This window comes from Cydia strobilella, chromosome 10, assembly GCF_947568885.1.
Source record: "Cydia strobilella chromosome 10, ilCydStro3.1, whole genome shotgun sequence".
Lineage (NCBI taxonomy): Eukaryota > Metazoa > Arthropoda > Insecta > Lepidoptera > Tortricidae > Cydia > Cydia strobilella.
Window position 1 is genome coordinate 18,099,616 of NC_086050.1, and position 17,417 is coordinate 18,117,032.

At 38.7% G+C, this 17,417-nt stretch overlaps 1 protein-coding gene across 2 annotated transcripts in view; it reads right to left on the reverse strand.

Moving 5' to 3' along the window:
• Positions 1-17,417, reverse strand: part of LOC134744594 (organic cation transporter protein-like) — a 39,172-nt gene that overhangs the window by 7,492 nt on the left and 14,263 nt on the right. For both annotated transcript variants that reach the window (XM_063678454.1, XM_063678455.1), the window contains exons 2-6: positions 11,918-12,113; positions 6,954-7,054; positions 4,665-4,819; positions 2,990-3,634; positions 2,478-2,659 (exon numbers count right to left, since the gene is read on the reverse strand). In XM_063678454.1, the coding sequence (XP_063534524.1) occupies positions 2,478-2,659; positions 2,990-3,634; positions 4,665-4,819; positions 6,954-7,054; positions 11,918-12,113 (1,279 nt within the window). The remainder of the gene's footprint in view (positions 1-2,477; positions 2,660-2,989; positions 3,635-4,664; positions 4,820-6,953; positions 7,055-11,917; positions 12,114-17,417) is intronic.

Below are 17,417 nucleotides of genomic sequence, written 5' to 3' on the forward strand. Positions count from 1 at the left end.
CACAGACCAGAGAGCAACATAGACCTACGTGCATGTGCATGAAGTTCAATTTCAGTTTTGACACTTCGGTGACGTGGCGTCTGAGTGACAGCTTTTGTGTTTGACACGGCGTCGAAAAGGTTAATATAGTCCGTATCTTAATAGTTTTTTTTAATACTACGTCGGTGGCAAACAAGCATACGGCGCGCCTGATGTTAAGCAGCCTCTATAACCTATGTACGCCTATAGTGTTCTGTACCTTGACACTAGTTTACAAATGATCGAGATAAGTACCACGGAGTAGGATGGAGATGGCAAGTGGGCGTTCCCGTCTATCCGACAGTTAGTAGCGACCGACTCACTTTATGCACAGACTATGCTCAGTTGTTGTGTAAACTTCATGCTCGAATGACATTCACGTCGTACGTACGCTCGTCTAACAAAAATTGATAATTAAATTTAAAATGCCGTATTGTGCAGTATTAAGCTGCAGAAATCACAGCGGTTTAAAAAATCTTTCACGTGGAGGTATTTCCTATCACCGGTGGTTATTTATTTAAATATAATCCGATAAATACGAAAAATCTGTTTCTATTGCATTATTTACGAATGTTCGTTAAGTAAATCTATATTTTATCAGTTAGAACTTAGAGTTCACAATCCTTTGTCACTATTCTTTACGTTTATCTGGAATATTCGCTATCCTAAATGTCAAATAACTTCGCTACTCAGATGCTGCGCAATGTCGATATTTATATCGATAAAGTTAAAGTTACGATATTTCAAGTTTGATGTTTGGTAGTTCGGTAATAAATTATTATTTTAGACACGTTTCTAATTATTATTTGGGATAATCAATGTCTTAGTAAATATGGCAGCTCTGGTCATCAAGCACTACGTTAAATCGGGGTCATTTCATGGCAACCTTTCAAACCTTCGTATTCCTTTACATACGTTTTTGTTTTTTACACCCATCATATTTTCATCGTTAATATAATTAGACTAGGTACTTAATGCACTTATGCGTACAATGCATGCAATGTGCCATGAATAAACGTTTTATATTTTCTATTTCTTTATTATTAATTATTGTAGGTTACCACAAGATGCCGATATTAAAAATAAATGGGTCAATGCTACTGGGCAAGAAAATTAGTTTCCGCAAAAATATAGCACCATTTGCTAGGAGCATTTCTTAGAAAATTGCCATACATCTCATCTAGCGTCCACACGCCTAAAACTTAGTTACTAATTTAGTAATTATTAGTGACATTCGGGCTCACTTAATTAATAAAAAGTGTTCCGTACCACGCAAACTAGCGTGAAATATTGGAATTTTGCCGCCCCCCTTCCTGATTTGATAGGTCACAATCTTACAATCAAATCAAGTGGGATCGATGAGCCAGTTTCATGTATGCTTTCACACCATACAATTAATTTGACAATTTAATCAGGTTGTCCCGTCTAGATTGACCTTAAATGCTGCTACAAGTAAATATATTGTTAAAGACGAATACTTACCTATGTAAGTAATTGCAGATTTGTGATCACAAAATAACAGCAATACCGAGTTAATAGACCTTTAAAGAACTATGATTTTATCTGTTTGACTTTAAGATATATTTAATGTTCACATTAACAACCTAGTTGGTCAATTAATAAGAAACAAATTTCTAGTTAGATATTTGTTGTACTGTACTACATATTATTTTTCATACAATCACGATTATCACTACCTATATTATAATCATAAATAAAGTATCATCTAAATGTGTTAAAACATACGGTAATGAAATATCAATACCTAACTGAACACACAAATATCGATAAAACACTCCGATTACACTGTCCCCTCCCTATATCGTCGAATGGAAAGAAGTTCCAACGGTTAGCTACTCGCAGGCGTGTAGAGGTCTCGAAAACACCAGTGTAACGTGACCGTGAGATCCGTAACAAACCATGCGTAATTAGACCTTACTTATACTGGTTTTTTAGCCCTTTTCTCGCCTGTAATAAGTAAGTGATTTCAAAATTATATAAAATAACGCCATCTGGTGTTGAGTAGTTGTATTAGGTGAACGTTGAGCGAGCTTTTGTGAGATGAATGAGATAATGAAAGAGTCGTATGTCATATAGCTTTGACATTATAATTTAAACCGTCACTCATGTAGCCTACAGTTGATATTCGTTCGAGAAATGTCCACCGGTAATAACTTTTTGGTATGGAAAGTTGCTACGAATCAGAGCAATTTTGTAAGTGTGTGACGTATTTTAACGTGGCTATGAATGTGTGAGTTTAGCGACACTGGTTTTCATACTAAATAGGAGTCATTTCACATCCACTAGTTTATTAATTCGTGATAAGTACCAAGGCCAATTATCATACAACTTCAATATAACGTTGGCATCCTAAAGTTATAAGTTGCTACAATTTTTCAACGGATCACACAAAATAATTCCATCCTCCTTTTGTATTTTGCTTCTATTTGTATACTGACCAGTAATGGTGTCTGAGGAGCCACAATGCTGCCAATCCTTCCAATCATAGAACAGCTTCCGAGCATAGAGTGTCGCGCCTCGGTAGGGAACAGCTCCGACGTGTAGATATATATGGAGCTGAAGGCCATGCTGATGCATAGCTTGCCCAGCATTGTGAGACACGTGCGGATCCAGGATATGTCTGAAAAGTAGATTAAGGGAATTCTAGAAACTACTTTCTACGCTAGGGAGTGAAGTGAACTAGAAAATAATATGATACGAAACATTTAAAAAAATAATGTAGTCTTAATTTAATCCAATATAAACACGGGAAAATAGGAGGATCAACTAGCTAGAATAGAATTAACTAGCTGGAGTTTATCGACAATCTAATACTTGGAGAATGACTAGGAGGATTAGGTAATGCAAATGAATTTAAAAACTAGTCAACAACATTACTTAACTAACAAAATTATACAGTTTTCTATAAAAAATATCAACTAAAATCTAAAAAAAAATTGAAAAAACTTACGCGGAGGAACAAAAGGCAAAGCGATGAGAGCGGATCCACATACAAAGAACGCTGTCATGATGGAACTCTTGCGTCCAAAGCGGTCCAGCGTCAGCACACTAAGCGCGTACCCAGGAATCTCCACCAGAGACGTCAACATGAAGTTCACGTATTGGTTCCCAGCCAGAGAAACAGAGTTGATTGATAGTCCATAGTAGATAAAAGTTACGGTAATCCACCAAAAGGAACAAATGAAGAGACGTGACATGAGAATCTTTGATTTCAAAACTTGTTTGAACAGAGATTTCTTCTGCGGTCCGCTAAAAGACGTTTGCTCAGTGACTGCGACTTCTGTAGGCTCATCGTGAGATTCTAACTGCTTTTGGGATTCTGGAGACAGTTCTTTCTTATTGATAGCAGCAGCTTTATAGATAATTCTAGCAGCTTCTTGTTTCCTGCCTTTGCTTAGCAGCCATCTCACGCTTTCCTCAATGAGGAAGTAGTAGAAGATGAAGAGGAAAGATGGTACGTAGAGGACGCGGGTTAACTGCCTCCAGTAGGGGACGTTCCATGCCACTAGGGCGAGAATCACTTGACCGATGGCGAAGGAACTGGAGATGATGTTACCGCCGAGCACTCGCCGTTTTAGACCCACCATTTCTAGGGCTGTAATAAAACACAATATTTTAAATACCTATGCTGGATACCAGGTTTAATGTTCTAATGCTAAGGACTTATTCAGTTTTTATACGATTTAGTAGCGAATTTATGTCAAATGTTAGAAACTAGCTTAAGATTTGTAGTTTTCAAATCAATTTATTTTATTTTATTTTATTTATTTTTTGAAATGACAATACAGTGCAGCTAACACCGCCGTCAGTAAGAACCGTAACTACAATATAACTACTAACCTAGAATAAAGCGAGAACTATAGACGCCAGAGCCCAGTGTGGCGTCTAAGAACTCAAATACGAGGTACATGGCGTAGCTGACGGAGATAGACCGTATTAGTACCTTCAGCGCTGCCAACACTGCCGTCAGAACCGTAATTACAATATAACTACTAACCTAGAATAAAGCCAGTGCTATAGACGCCAGAGCCCATTGTGGCGTCTAAAAACTCGAACACGAGGTACATGGCGTAGTTGACGGAGCTAGACCGTATTAGTACCTTCAGCGCTGCCAACACTGCCGTCAGAACCGTAATTACAATATAACTACTAACCTAGAATAAAGCCAGTGCTATAGACACCAGAGCCCAGTGTGGCGTCTAAAAACTCGAACACGAGGTACATGGCGTAGTTGACGGAGCTAGACCGTATTAGTACCTTCAGCGCTGACAACGCTGCCGTCAGAACCGTAATTACAATATAACTACTAACCTAGAATAAAGCCAGTGCTATAGACGCCAGAGCCCAGTATGGCGTCTAAAAACTCGAACACGAGGTACATGGCGTAGCTGACGGAGATAGACCGTATTAGTACCTTCAGCGCTGCCAACACTGCCGTCAGAACCGTAATTACAATATAACTAATAACCTAGAATAAAGCCAGTGCTATAGACGCCAGAGCCCAGTGTGGCGTCTAAGAACTGAAATACGAGGTACATGGCGTAGCTGACGGAGATAGACCGTATTAGTACCTTCAGCGCTGTCAACACTGTCGTCAGAACCGTAATTACAATATAACTACTAACCTAGAATAAAGCCAGTGCTATAGACGCCAGAGCCCAGTGTGGCGTCTAAGAACTCAAACACGAGGTACATGACGTAGTTGACGGAGAAAGAGCGTATTAGGCCCATCAGTGCTGCCAATACTGCCGTCATGACGAACGCCGTGCGACGGCCGAAACTGAAAGCATTAAAATAAATAAGTATAGGTAGTCGCAGTTTATTCAAGGCTTTAGCAGAGGGAATATATTTCCCACATGATTTTGAACTGTTTCAAAGTGATAGGGTTTTATTTTGCGTAATTTCTGACATGGTATAAGAAGTAACAGTTTATTCAAGCCTTTCTAAAGCAGAGGGAATATATTTCCCACATGATTTTGAACTTTGTTTCAAAGTGATATGGTTTTATTTTGCGTAATTTCTGACATTCATATGCCTTATAAAGGGTTAAGTTTAACACCCAAAAGAAAATGATGATGAGTAGTTTTTTTGTTCTTATTTACTGACAAGATTTGCTTGACCAACTATATGTCTCTATGATTATAGGTACTTAGGTATTCACGAAAACCACAATAATAAGTTACTCGATACTTTGTAGTCTATTAAACCGTACATTTATTTACCTGCATGTGTTAATCAGTATATTATGGTTTACATACACAATATGCACAATTCATTAACTTTTCAATTTTTGTTATGATTTTTACAGCCCACTTCATTCGCGGCTATGTGCCATCAATCAGCGCCTGACAGATTGAATTAGCAATGAATGGTCTGTCATTGGAAAAGTTATGTAGGTAAAGTGTAACCGGATAATTCCGGATAGGAAAATACCGGACAAGCGCGAGTCGGACTCGCCCACCGAGGGTTCCGTACGAATTTGTACTTTTTTATTATTTTTGCAAAATTATAGTTTTCAGTGTTTTCCCTGTACTTGTAGTATAAGACGATATTACTTGCCAAACTTAATAGCTAGGTCAACAGAAAGTTAGTACCCTATACATTTTGATTCCCTTGAGCGTGTCGAAATATACCTACGTTTTTCGCGGCATAAGCGGCCGTATCTTTTTTAAGTAAGTAACTGGGCTGCAGACCTGAGTATATGTGGTAGTTTCTATAAAAAGGGACGTTCTTGTCGATGGCGCTTACGCCATTATAAACGATGCTCCGATATAAATACAATGCCGCGCGACGCTGTGCGGCTAAGCGCCATCGACAATAAGGGCCCTTTTCATAGAAAATGCCCCATATGGTTTTAATTTCAACTCGATACCTCCACGCGTTACCGAGATAAAGGGTCTTGACAGACGGACAACAAAGTACAAAGTGATCCTATAAGGGTTCCGTTTTTTCCGAGGTACGGAACCCAAAAAACAATAAAAAAGTGGCGGATAATTCCGAAAAAGTAGGTACCCTTATTACAACGGAATACGAGTGATTTTTAAATGATTTTTGGGATTACCCAATTTCCGAAAGTAAGTACCCGAATAAATATTAATAACATTATAGCATGAAATGAAACTATGAAAACGGAATATATCGCGTATATTAAATTTATAATACATCCCGACGTTTCGAACCCTTTACAGCGTTCGTGGTCAACGGGGGACTGAAGAAAAACTACAAAGTGCAAAAATACCCACATACTAAAAATAATGAACCATCATAGCATCATCATAGACTATAAACTTTAAGGCTGGTTGTACATGCAAAATCGGTTCATAAGGCTAGTTTTACACTACAATTATTTTCAAGTAAAGATATATATATATATATATACGCGATAAAAACTACGCCGGCTCCAACCTTAGTCTTTTCATAGTTTTATTTCATGAGTAACTATCGCGGTAACCGAAGACAATATTACATTATAGCATACATTATTTACTTATAGGTCGCTTCTACCATTCCTACGTTCATGGGCCTGGTTTATTTAATCAGGTGGGGTTTACTTCATTGTAGGTAAGTATGTTCAACTAGGTACAATAACAACGTTAGTACCTAGGACTACCTACCTACCTGCATAAACATAAGTACCTAGATCAGAGGTAAATGCAGCGGGTACATATAATACATTTTAGTTTTTTGATCAATTTTATAGGTGCTTTGAGGAATAAATAGGGTCTTCACGAGCTGGTGTGGTGAAAAATAAATTGTAATAAAAATATAATTCGATTAATAAACTTTTAAAATGAATGCGGTAGTTTTGAAGTCCATAGCCCTTTATACTGATCCTTGATAATGGATATTGACTTTTGCAATAGTAAAGTAAGTAAGTTTCTTATAAGTTGTGCAGAAGAAAGCAGAAAACTCACGTGTCGGAGACATAGCCGGTAAGCGGTAACGCGGCGAACAGGCCCGCGCTGTGTATGGTGCCCACCAACGTGCGTTTCCATTCTTGGCACGCCAGGTCGAACTGAAACAAGACAAAAATCGTGTCCTGGGGTTTTTTTATACTACATAGGTAATAGGTACAAGAAAAACAACAAAAATATGTAAAACATTGACATTATTTAAATGTTGATTTCAGCATTAAAAATGTACTTACTCCAAAGAGTACTTGGATTTTTAGAATTGGCTAGTTCGAGGAAATATGACAAATCGGAGAACGTTTTAGCTCCTTTTTTATTTATGCCACCATTCATTGAATAAGTCGAATGCTTTGACGTATTTTACTCGCGATGTAATTCTGCAGTTTAAATTGTCAATTCTGCTGGCGTCAATTGTAATTACTCTTCGTCACTTGAGTCACTCATATTCACACAGAAAACTCGAGGATTTGCAAGATTTGCACGAAACACGGACACCAGATTTTTTTTAAATGAAGAATCGTGTCCATTAAAAGGGGCCCACTGACTATCAGTCCGCCGGACGATATCGGCCTGTCAGTTGTTCGGAACTGTCAAATTTTTGTTCTAACTGACAGGCCGCTATCGTCCGGCGGACTGATAGTCAGTGGGCCCCTTTAAGGTGGTTCGATTTTCATACAAAATTCAATCTGCTTTAATTAAGGCACTACACACTATTACTACAGAAATATTTGCTCATTTATCTACTTTCGAATATTCGTTTGCGCTAAATTAATAGAAAAACTTTGTTTCATACAGAAATCATACATAAATCAACGTAATTTTTTCATCAATTTTACGTATGTGTGTGTCACAAATGTCGTGTACAAATACGTTGCGTGCGGCGTTGCCACTCTATGACGTTGGCGACGTTGCCTGGCCGACCTAGCAGGATTTGCAGTGCCGTCATGTTTAGTGCATTTTTTGTTGACAGTGTTGACACTGACACATAGGGTCATGTTTATTGTGAGTTATCAATTTGTTTGTATAAATTCAAAATGATAGCAACGTCTAAATCAAGTTACAAAAATCATCGGTGTTCTGGTCCGCGAAAATCCAGGAAAATTTAGACTCAATTGAAGCGGAATTCATGATGGTGAAGTTTCGTAAGGTAGTTTCACTCCTTCATTGTACATTGTAATTTTCTCGTGCCGATCTTTTTAGAAAATAATTCTCACTTCTTCCGTAATGGTAGGATAATAAGCAGTGAACAATACCTATATAATGTAATTATTACTGTTTTGGTTGCCAAATAGTCAATGTGTCACTAACTCTAGGTTTTTTTTTAGGTATTGTGCAAAATGAAGAGGCATTCTTGGAAATAAAATGTTTTCCTTCATTAGCCAGAAAAAATCAGGACATCCCCACTGCAATAAAGTAAAATAAAACATTTCCTGGGGATGAAAATTATGGAATTTTGTCTATGAATGAAAAACACAATTATTACTAGGTAAGTAAATGATAACTTTATTAGAATCCATATTGTTGCATCATCTTTCTTCCTATAACATTAGAGATTTTGTGCTATCATGATATTATTTTTCTTTCAGGCACAGGGACAACTACGGATAACAAATATGAAAAAATGTTATTTCATTTGTTGTGTGAATCCATCTACACCAACAAGACATCCACTGCTGGACATAGGCCTCCCCAGGGATCTCCACAACGACTGGTGTTGCAAGACCGGCCAAAATATCGAGAAATAAATAATATAAATAAACATGATAAATATCCCGTTTTCTATAATAGTTATAATTAGAAGGCCATGCAATGTTGTTACTCACTGTACCTACTTGAATCCAAAAAAAAATATAAAAAAAGTTTTAATTTTATTTTACAATTACTACTTTATTATTAGTACATTACGATACAAGTGCGAAAAGTAGGAAATTGGCAACGAGTGGCGATAAATTGAAACACGACCGAAGGAAGTGTTCTAATCGACACGAGTTGCGAATTACCTTTTCGCACGTGTATTGTACAACGTTTTACAGTACATAATTATGGCCCTTTACATTTTCGACATATGCATGTATTGTACCAATTACCGCACTAGGGCGGTAACGTATATGTAGCACCATATGTACTAAAAAGTATTTTACAGTACATATGGTGCAACTTTCTCGCCCTAGTGCGTAAAGAGCACTTTTCATGCATATGTCGAAAGTTTAAAGGGCCACATGTACTGTAAAACGTTGTACGATACACGTGCGAATAGGTAATTCGCAACTCGTGTCGATTTAAAACACTCTCTGCGGTCGTATTTTAATCTGTCACCACTCGTTTCGAATTTTCTCTTTTCCGCACTTGTATCGTAAATAACTATTTCAAACTGCAAGGGTACGATGATAGATCTCAATTCAATATAATTTTGCAACATTTGGCATTATTAGGTTATAAATTGTATGGAGATGAAATCTATCATCGTACCCTTCTAGTTTGAAAAATACTATAGAGGCTGGGCAGTAAGGGATTGCTTTACTTGTAGAACTATATTTAGCGCTTTAAAAAAAAACTGATACCTGACACTTACAAACCTGGACTTCCTTGGGCTAGTGCTACTAAGAATCGTCAGTATTCTCCATCCTTTCTGAGTTGGAAGAACCCAAAAAGGTGAGATTTGTGAAAGTCAGGTTTTCAATATATGTGGCGTTTTCAACCAAACGGGTACCTACTTATTGTTGTCATATTTCCATAAAGCTTCAAAATGAAACCAACCTAATCGACAACCGACAATGTGGTACCTTTTAGTTCAGAACGTCACATATTTTTATAAAACGTTATAAACTAATTTATTAATAATACTGAATATCTGGGAGAAAAAGAAAACATAAGTAAAAACTCAAAAATGCTCGTTTTCCCAGAGATAAGACCTAGCTAGATCGAACCCCTTACAGCAAATTTCATCGAAATCGTTAGAGCCGTTTCCGATATCACTGAAATATATTTCGGTTATATCGGAATCGGACAAGAATTCGAAGAATAAAAGGTATAAGAAACATAAGATAACACAAAAAGGACAAAAAAAAGTACCCCTGACGTACTAGTCTCGAACCCGAATCCTCTTGCACGTATTTCCACGAACATACCGCAACGCCATTGCAGCATACTTACACTGCATGAAATTGTCTACTACAAGCATCACGGAAACACTGTTTGCATGTGTGAGTAATAGTAGGAAATATCATGACAGAAACACTCTGTCGACTTTAAAAGTGTTTTTTGCACTAATGAAGTATTCAATGTTTATTATAATAGTTCAATATTTATGTAAAGAGTGCGCTAAACATACTTTTAAGTATACAGATACCAACACTATTCCACAAAAAAATAAAACCTGAAAATTTGCGAAAGTGACGCCATCTAGCGGGGTTTAAGCTTTGGGTAACCTAGTCGAACCACCTTAAGCACCCCTCGGTCGTGTTTTAATTTATCGCCACTCGTTGCGAATTTCCTACTTTTCGCATCAGTCTATTACGAATCTATTATTTATTTAAATTATTTACACGGCATCACAGCATAGGCCAATACACCGAATAATTAAACTAGTTACAGGTATACAAATTACAAATACAAAATATATATAAAATAAAGTAAAGTAAAATAAAACAAGTCGCACTCTGGTGCTGATGTCAGGAGTGCATTGAGCAGCGATAACGCGCGGAGGAGCGGCGAGTTTCTGTGCGATACTGTGCGCGCTGCCGGCACAGACAATAGTGGACGCGTTCGCGGCCTCAAGCAGACTCGAGGAATATCCGGGACGTACAACCTCAAGACTCCAGCTACCAGTTCCGGGCAGTCCGAGTCACCGCGCAATATGCGACAAGCCGTAGTCAGCAAGATGTTGTTGCGCCTTACCTCTAGAGAATTATATCCAAGGCAGCCTAGTAAGAATTTTGTTGGGTACAAAAAGGAGTAGTACCCATATCTTTTTTTGTACAGAAATCTCAAAAAGGCCTTTTGGATTTTCTCTAGAAGTAAGGCGTACGAGGACTCGTACGGGTTCCAAATAATAGATGAAGCCTCAAGCTTGCTCCTCACTAAGGCGTTGAAAACCATCGCAATGGCCCCAGTGTCTCGGAAATCCTTGACATTGCGGATCACGAACCCAAGTTTTTGAAAACAACCTTTAGCGAGTGTCCGCATATGCTCATGAAAAGTAAGGCGCTCATCAAAAACCACTCCAAGATCTTTGACAGAGAAAACTCTATCAATAGTCTCGGTCCCCAGTGTGTACTGGGCAAGAAGAGGGGTAGAGGAACGACTGAATGTACATACACAACACTTCGCTGTGTTAAAAAGAAGCTTGTTTGCAATACTCCAGTTGACCACCGAAGCAACATCGTCTTGCAAAGAGGCACAGTCTACGCTACTCTTAACCTCATAAATAAGTTTCAAGTCGTCGGCATATAGCAAACATTTTGCATACTTGACGACCGATTCCAAGTCGTTAATCATTATCCCAAATAAGAAGGGACCCAGTATCGAGCCCTGACTTACGCCAGATCTGGTATGGTACGGAGCTGAAATAAAACACCCATGTCGAACATACTGTTTTCGATCACGCAGATAACTGGCGAAAAGAGCTAATAACTTTGGCGAGAAGCCTAAAGCATCCAGCTTACTCATCAACACGTCGTTGTCTACGCGATCGAAAGCCTTTTTAAAATCGAAATACACGACGAAAGCTAATTGACTCACTTCAGCTACAATGGTATCACTGGTACCATAAACATGCTTATCGCACGACACAGTACGATTGGCGCTAGAGGCGCCCTGAGCGCAGGCGCCATCGTCGCTGGGCGCCGGCCGCGCGCACTGGCTCCCGAGCGCCCAGAAACCCCACTCGCCGGGCTCATACTGGTACGGTATCAAACTTTAAGAGTTAAGGAAATTAAGAGGCCTGACTATGAAAGATTTGAACTCACCTCAGCTACAATGGTATCACTGTTACCGTAAACATGTTTATCGCACGTCACGGTATGATTGGCGCTGAAGGCGCCCTGAGCGCAGGCGCCATCGTCGCTGGGCGCCGGCCGCGCGCACTGGCTCCCGAGCGCCCAGAAACCCCACTCGCCGGGCTCATACTGGTACGGTGGGGACTCGCATTCTGGCACTGCGCATCTGGGGAAGATATAGTTTAGTAGATTAAAGAAAAATTTGAAAGAAAGAAACGAAAGAAGTAAATGGCTTTTAAACGATTCGAGTAGTTACGGGTTCCTAGATATATCGGCACTACTTTGAAAAAAACTCGTATCTTGTTTTGTCAATTAAAATGTAGTAGATTGTGTTACAAGGGAGCAAAATGACATATTTACGGCGAGGGCGTACATTGAATCCTAAACAAAGTGAAGGATTCTATAATAGAATCCCGAGAATAATGAGGGATTCTAAAGTAGAATCCTGAGCGTAGTGAGGGATTCAAGTGTGTTACGCCCAAGATGGAAATAATTTTGCTACCATGCGACACATACTGCTTTTCACATCACCTGTGAGGTAATTATGATGTTACAAATATTATTTAAGCAAAAAAAATAATGTGCAAAAAAATGTAAAAATAGTATCCTAGAACAGAAAAGTGTTACTTTGATCCCTCCCAGCAGGGAAGAAAAGTGCCACTTTGATCCCTCCTAGCAGGGAAGAAAAACCCCTTTTTCGAATTGATGTGAAAAAAATTGTTATTTATGCATGGGATGCATACAGAGGTTGCCTTTCAACTTTGAGTAGTAGTGCGAGATACGAGATTTTTTCAAAGTAGTGTCGACAGTGGCGTAACTAGGGGGGGGCGCAGAGGGGGCAAGTGCCCCGGGCGCCATCCAAGGGGGGGCGCCAAAAAGGCAGCAGCAGGGAAACTTTTGTCAGTCGTCAGGGGGCGCAAATTTGGTGACTGCCCCGGGCACCATATCCTCTAGCTACGCCCCTGAGTGTCGATATATATATCGTGTGACTCTTAAACCATATTGCAAAAAAATAAGTGGTTTGTTAGGAATGTTACTGTAAAACATCACACTTAACATTTTTATTACTTAGGTATTTTCTGCGAGTAGTCACGTGTAGTTAAATAACACGTACAAGAGATACTCGTGGTTCGTGTAAAATAAAACTGTGTCAACACAAATTGAATACTTCCTTATGGTAATTAAGGACTATTTCCCTTTATTACGATTAGATTTTCCTCTATCATTTAAATGTCTAGTGTCTCGCAATTTTCAACTATATCATAATGATAAAAGGTGTTATTTCAATTGCGGACGTTGTTGTTGCTATAATATATGTATTTGATAAGGACCACAGATCATATAAATAAGGACAAATAAAATGTAAAGACCCAATTTGTGTCGTTCGTGTCATAAAACCTACCGCTAAAGTTGAGTTATGTAATGTAACTTTTTCTACTCATCAACTGTAATGGTTGAATTAAGATTTCGTATACCAAACTGTAATTGGGTACTTTTCATGTATGGACTCCCAACTCAACTATAATATTCATTTCGAAACGGATTACTCAACTAAAATTAAATTGACCAATCACGTGGCGCCGCGGTCCAGTGTAAAAGACACCAACGCGCGACTATTTAAAGAGTAATACCTATTCGTATATTATGCACGCGTTGATGTCTTTTGTGCAATCGCCATCAGATATATCAGAGCGGCCGAGGTGCTCAAAAATATCTGAACACGCACTTAACGCCTTGACAATAGAGGCGTGTTCAGATATTGGTGAGCGCCTCGGCCGCTCCGATATATCTGATGGCGACTGTACTACTGGGATACTTACTTAATTTTCTTTAATTATTTAGGCTTTATTATATTATAATAGTAGAAAAAGTAGAATTTTAGATGACTCGTAAAAAAGGTATTGTATACAATTAGTGACCAAGCTTTTAAAGATAGATAAACATAAAAGATATTTATTCATGACGATCACAACTCATGATGAAACTCATAATTAAATTAACTAATTAGGAGGTGCAAAAAACTAAATTAAAACTAATATTGTCTCCGGTTACCGCAATAGTTACTCATGAAATAAAAAAACCGGCCAAGTGCGAGTCGGACTCGCGCACGAAGGGTTCCGTACCATTACGAAAAAAAAAAACAGCAAAAAAATCACGTTTGTTGTATGGGAGCCCCATTTAAATATTTATATTATTCTGTTTTTAGTATTTGTTGTTATAGCGGCAACAGAAATACATCATCTGTGAAAATTTCAACTGTCTAGCTATCACGGTTCATGAGATACAGCCTGGTGACAGACAGACAGACGGAGAGCCGGACGGACAGACGGACAGCGGAGTCTTAGTAATAGGGTCCCGTTTTTACCCTTTGGTTACGGAACCCTAAAAACTATGAAAACCCTTCGAACCTTTTACAGCGTATTTCATAAATTAAAACTAAATAGCATTCGAAAAAACCGGCAAAGTGCGAGTCAGACTCGCGCACCGAGGGTTCCGTACTTTTTTTGTATTTGTTGTTATAGCGGCAACAGAAATACATCATCTGTGAAAATTTCATCTAGCTACCACGGTTCATGAGACACAGTCTGGTGACAGACAGACGGACAGCGGAGTATTAGTAATCTTCTTCTTCTTCCTCAGCGAGTATGCGCCCACTGTTGGGCATACGCCTCTCCAAAACTCCTCCAATCAGCCCGATTTGCTGCTTCTCTCCTCCAGAGTGGGCCCGCCATCTTTTTAATATCATCCTCTCATCTGGTTGGAGGTCTGTGATCTGGTCTTTTTAAGCGAGGCCTCCACGCTAGGACACGCTTGCTCCATCTTCTATCATCTCTGCGACATACGTGTCCGGCCCAGTCTTAGTAATAGTGTACCCTTTGGGTACGGAACCCTAAAAATACATTACTACCTTTATTTACTCATACAGGAACACAAAGATTTCTTACTAAATGACTTTTATCGAATCACAATAGCATTTCCTGTTGATGATCAAAGTTGCAAAACGAGCCATCGAGTGACGGAGTGGCCGCGACCCACATACGGCACCAGGTTACCTCGGTCTGTACTGTAAGGATCCTTCTTATATGGTCATTTCCTTAGGAAATAAGGTAAATGAACATTTTATGAATGAAATCCTCATGGTCAAGTATTCCGATTAATTATATTGCGTATAATAAATAACCAGCCTCAGTAGGCCGAGCACATGATTGGCGCCACAGTATCTCGCCGCGAGATAGACTACCCGTCTTTTGCTAACTGTATGAATTAGATACTCTCGCGCCAATCATGTGCTAGCCCGGCAGAATATATAGTATATGTTTCATTATTTTTGTATGGGATTTGGGGGGGGGGGGGTAGTTTAGCACATCTAATTTTGACAGCGGTAAATATAATATATTTTCACCCATTGACCACGAACTCTATAAAGGGATCGAAATTTCGGTATGTATTTTAAATTTAAATTAATTATACTTATTTCAGTACGTTTACATAGTTTTATTAATTTGATAAATAATTATATATCTACTCATAAAACATGTAGGAACGCCGTCATTCCACATTCCACAGCTCACGTTTCGCTCAATTCGTTTTGCAACCAATGCAAAGACTTTACATTCTTTAAAGGGGCCCACTGACTATCAGTCCGCCGGACGATATCGGCCTGTCAGTTAGAATAAAAATTTGACAGTTCCCAACAACTGGCAGGCCGATATCGTCCGGCGGACTGATAGTCAGTGGGCCCCTTAAGATTTTATATCAATAGGATACTGGAAGTACTTCCGACCGTGTTGACAGTTGACACAAATACTTTGATGTGCTCGTTATTTGTTTGACACTCATTTATTGCATAGGAAAAACCAAAAAAAATTGCAATATTGATGTTACAATATATGTATGTACTGTGTTACAGTTCATGTATCTAGCTTGTATGCAAACGTGCAAATTTAATATCAATAAAATTACACACAATAAATTTAAATCAATAAAAAATGTCAAATATAAATACTTAATCATTCATCGCGATTGCGGACTCATTTATATGTACCTATTTATAAATCATATTAAGGCCAAAAGGTATATAATAGAGAGGTACACCAAGTTTACCTCTGATCTGCCAATGAATTACCCCTAACATGACCCTTTTGATAGCAAATAGTGGCAATTTACACTTAAAATATTCAGGTAACATATTAATTCTGCCAACAAACTGTCTTTCCTGAAGAAAGGCCAGGTCAAGAGCACTCTAAACCGGCGAGCGTGTATGAGGAATGTTATGAAAGTGAAGGAAGCGAAAGAGGTATGTCAGGATCGTAGCAAGTGGAAATCCGTGGTCTCTGCCTACCCCTCCGGGAAATAGGCGTGATTATATGTATGTATGTATGTATGTAACAAACTGTCTTGCAGTTTGGCAGAATAATTAATGTAAAAATAGGGTTTATTTCGCCAGAATAAAGGTTTTTTTTTATAATTACTAGTTAGCACTTCAATTTTCCTCACTTAATTCTAATTAGTAGGAAGTGTCCGTTACTAAGTATCTGTTTGATTGCACATTTTCCTGTTCTGGGGACGCGCGGCCTTGCCTTTCTTCCGCAGTAGACACCAATTTTGTGAGTGTCATAGATTCAATCTGCATTCAAATTGATGATGACTCATGCACTGGACTCATGTTACCGACGCGAGAACAAGCATGGTCAACCCAGGTAGCATTTAGACGTCATTATGACGTCCGTTACGTCATTGTGACGTATAAATGACGTCATTATGACGTCCGTTACGTCATTATGACGTATAAATGACGTCATTATGAGGTCCCTTGTACGTCGCTGACGTCACTTTGCTACCTGGGAACTCCTCATATGTAACGGCACCAATTATGATGGATTGAAGAGAAAATTTGGAGATTCTTATTCAAGGTTTGTCCTAGATTAATTGTAGATTTGTATTGTGTAGTTTATTAATAATTACGTTTATAGTGGTTTCTACTGTTAATCACTACAGTACAGTCGCCATCAGATATATCGGAGCGGCCAAGGTGCTCAAAAATATCTGAACACGCACTCTAGCGCCTTCACAATAGACACGTGTTCAGATATTTGTGAGCGCCTTGTCCGCTCCGATATATCTGATGGCGACTGTACATAGTATAAAACAAAGTCGCTGTCCGCTGTCTGTAGGTATGTCTGTCCCTATATATGCTTAGACCTTAAAACTACGCAACGGATTTTGATGCGGTTTTTTTTAGTAGATAGAGTGATTCAAGAGGAAGGTTTATATGTATAATTTGTAAAGGTTTTGTGTAAATGACTTGAACTACCCGTGCGAAGCCGGGGCGGGTCGCTAGTGACTAAATAAAAATGCCATTCTATTCTAGGTTTAGGTTTAAAAAAAATTATTACTCATAAGAATATTACAATTCACTTACATGAGTTAACATACTTATACTAAGAATGAATTTACTTGACGAGTACAT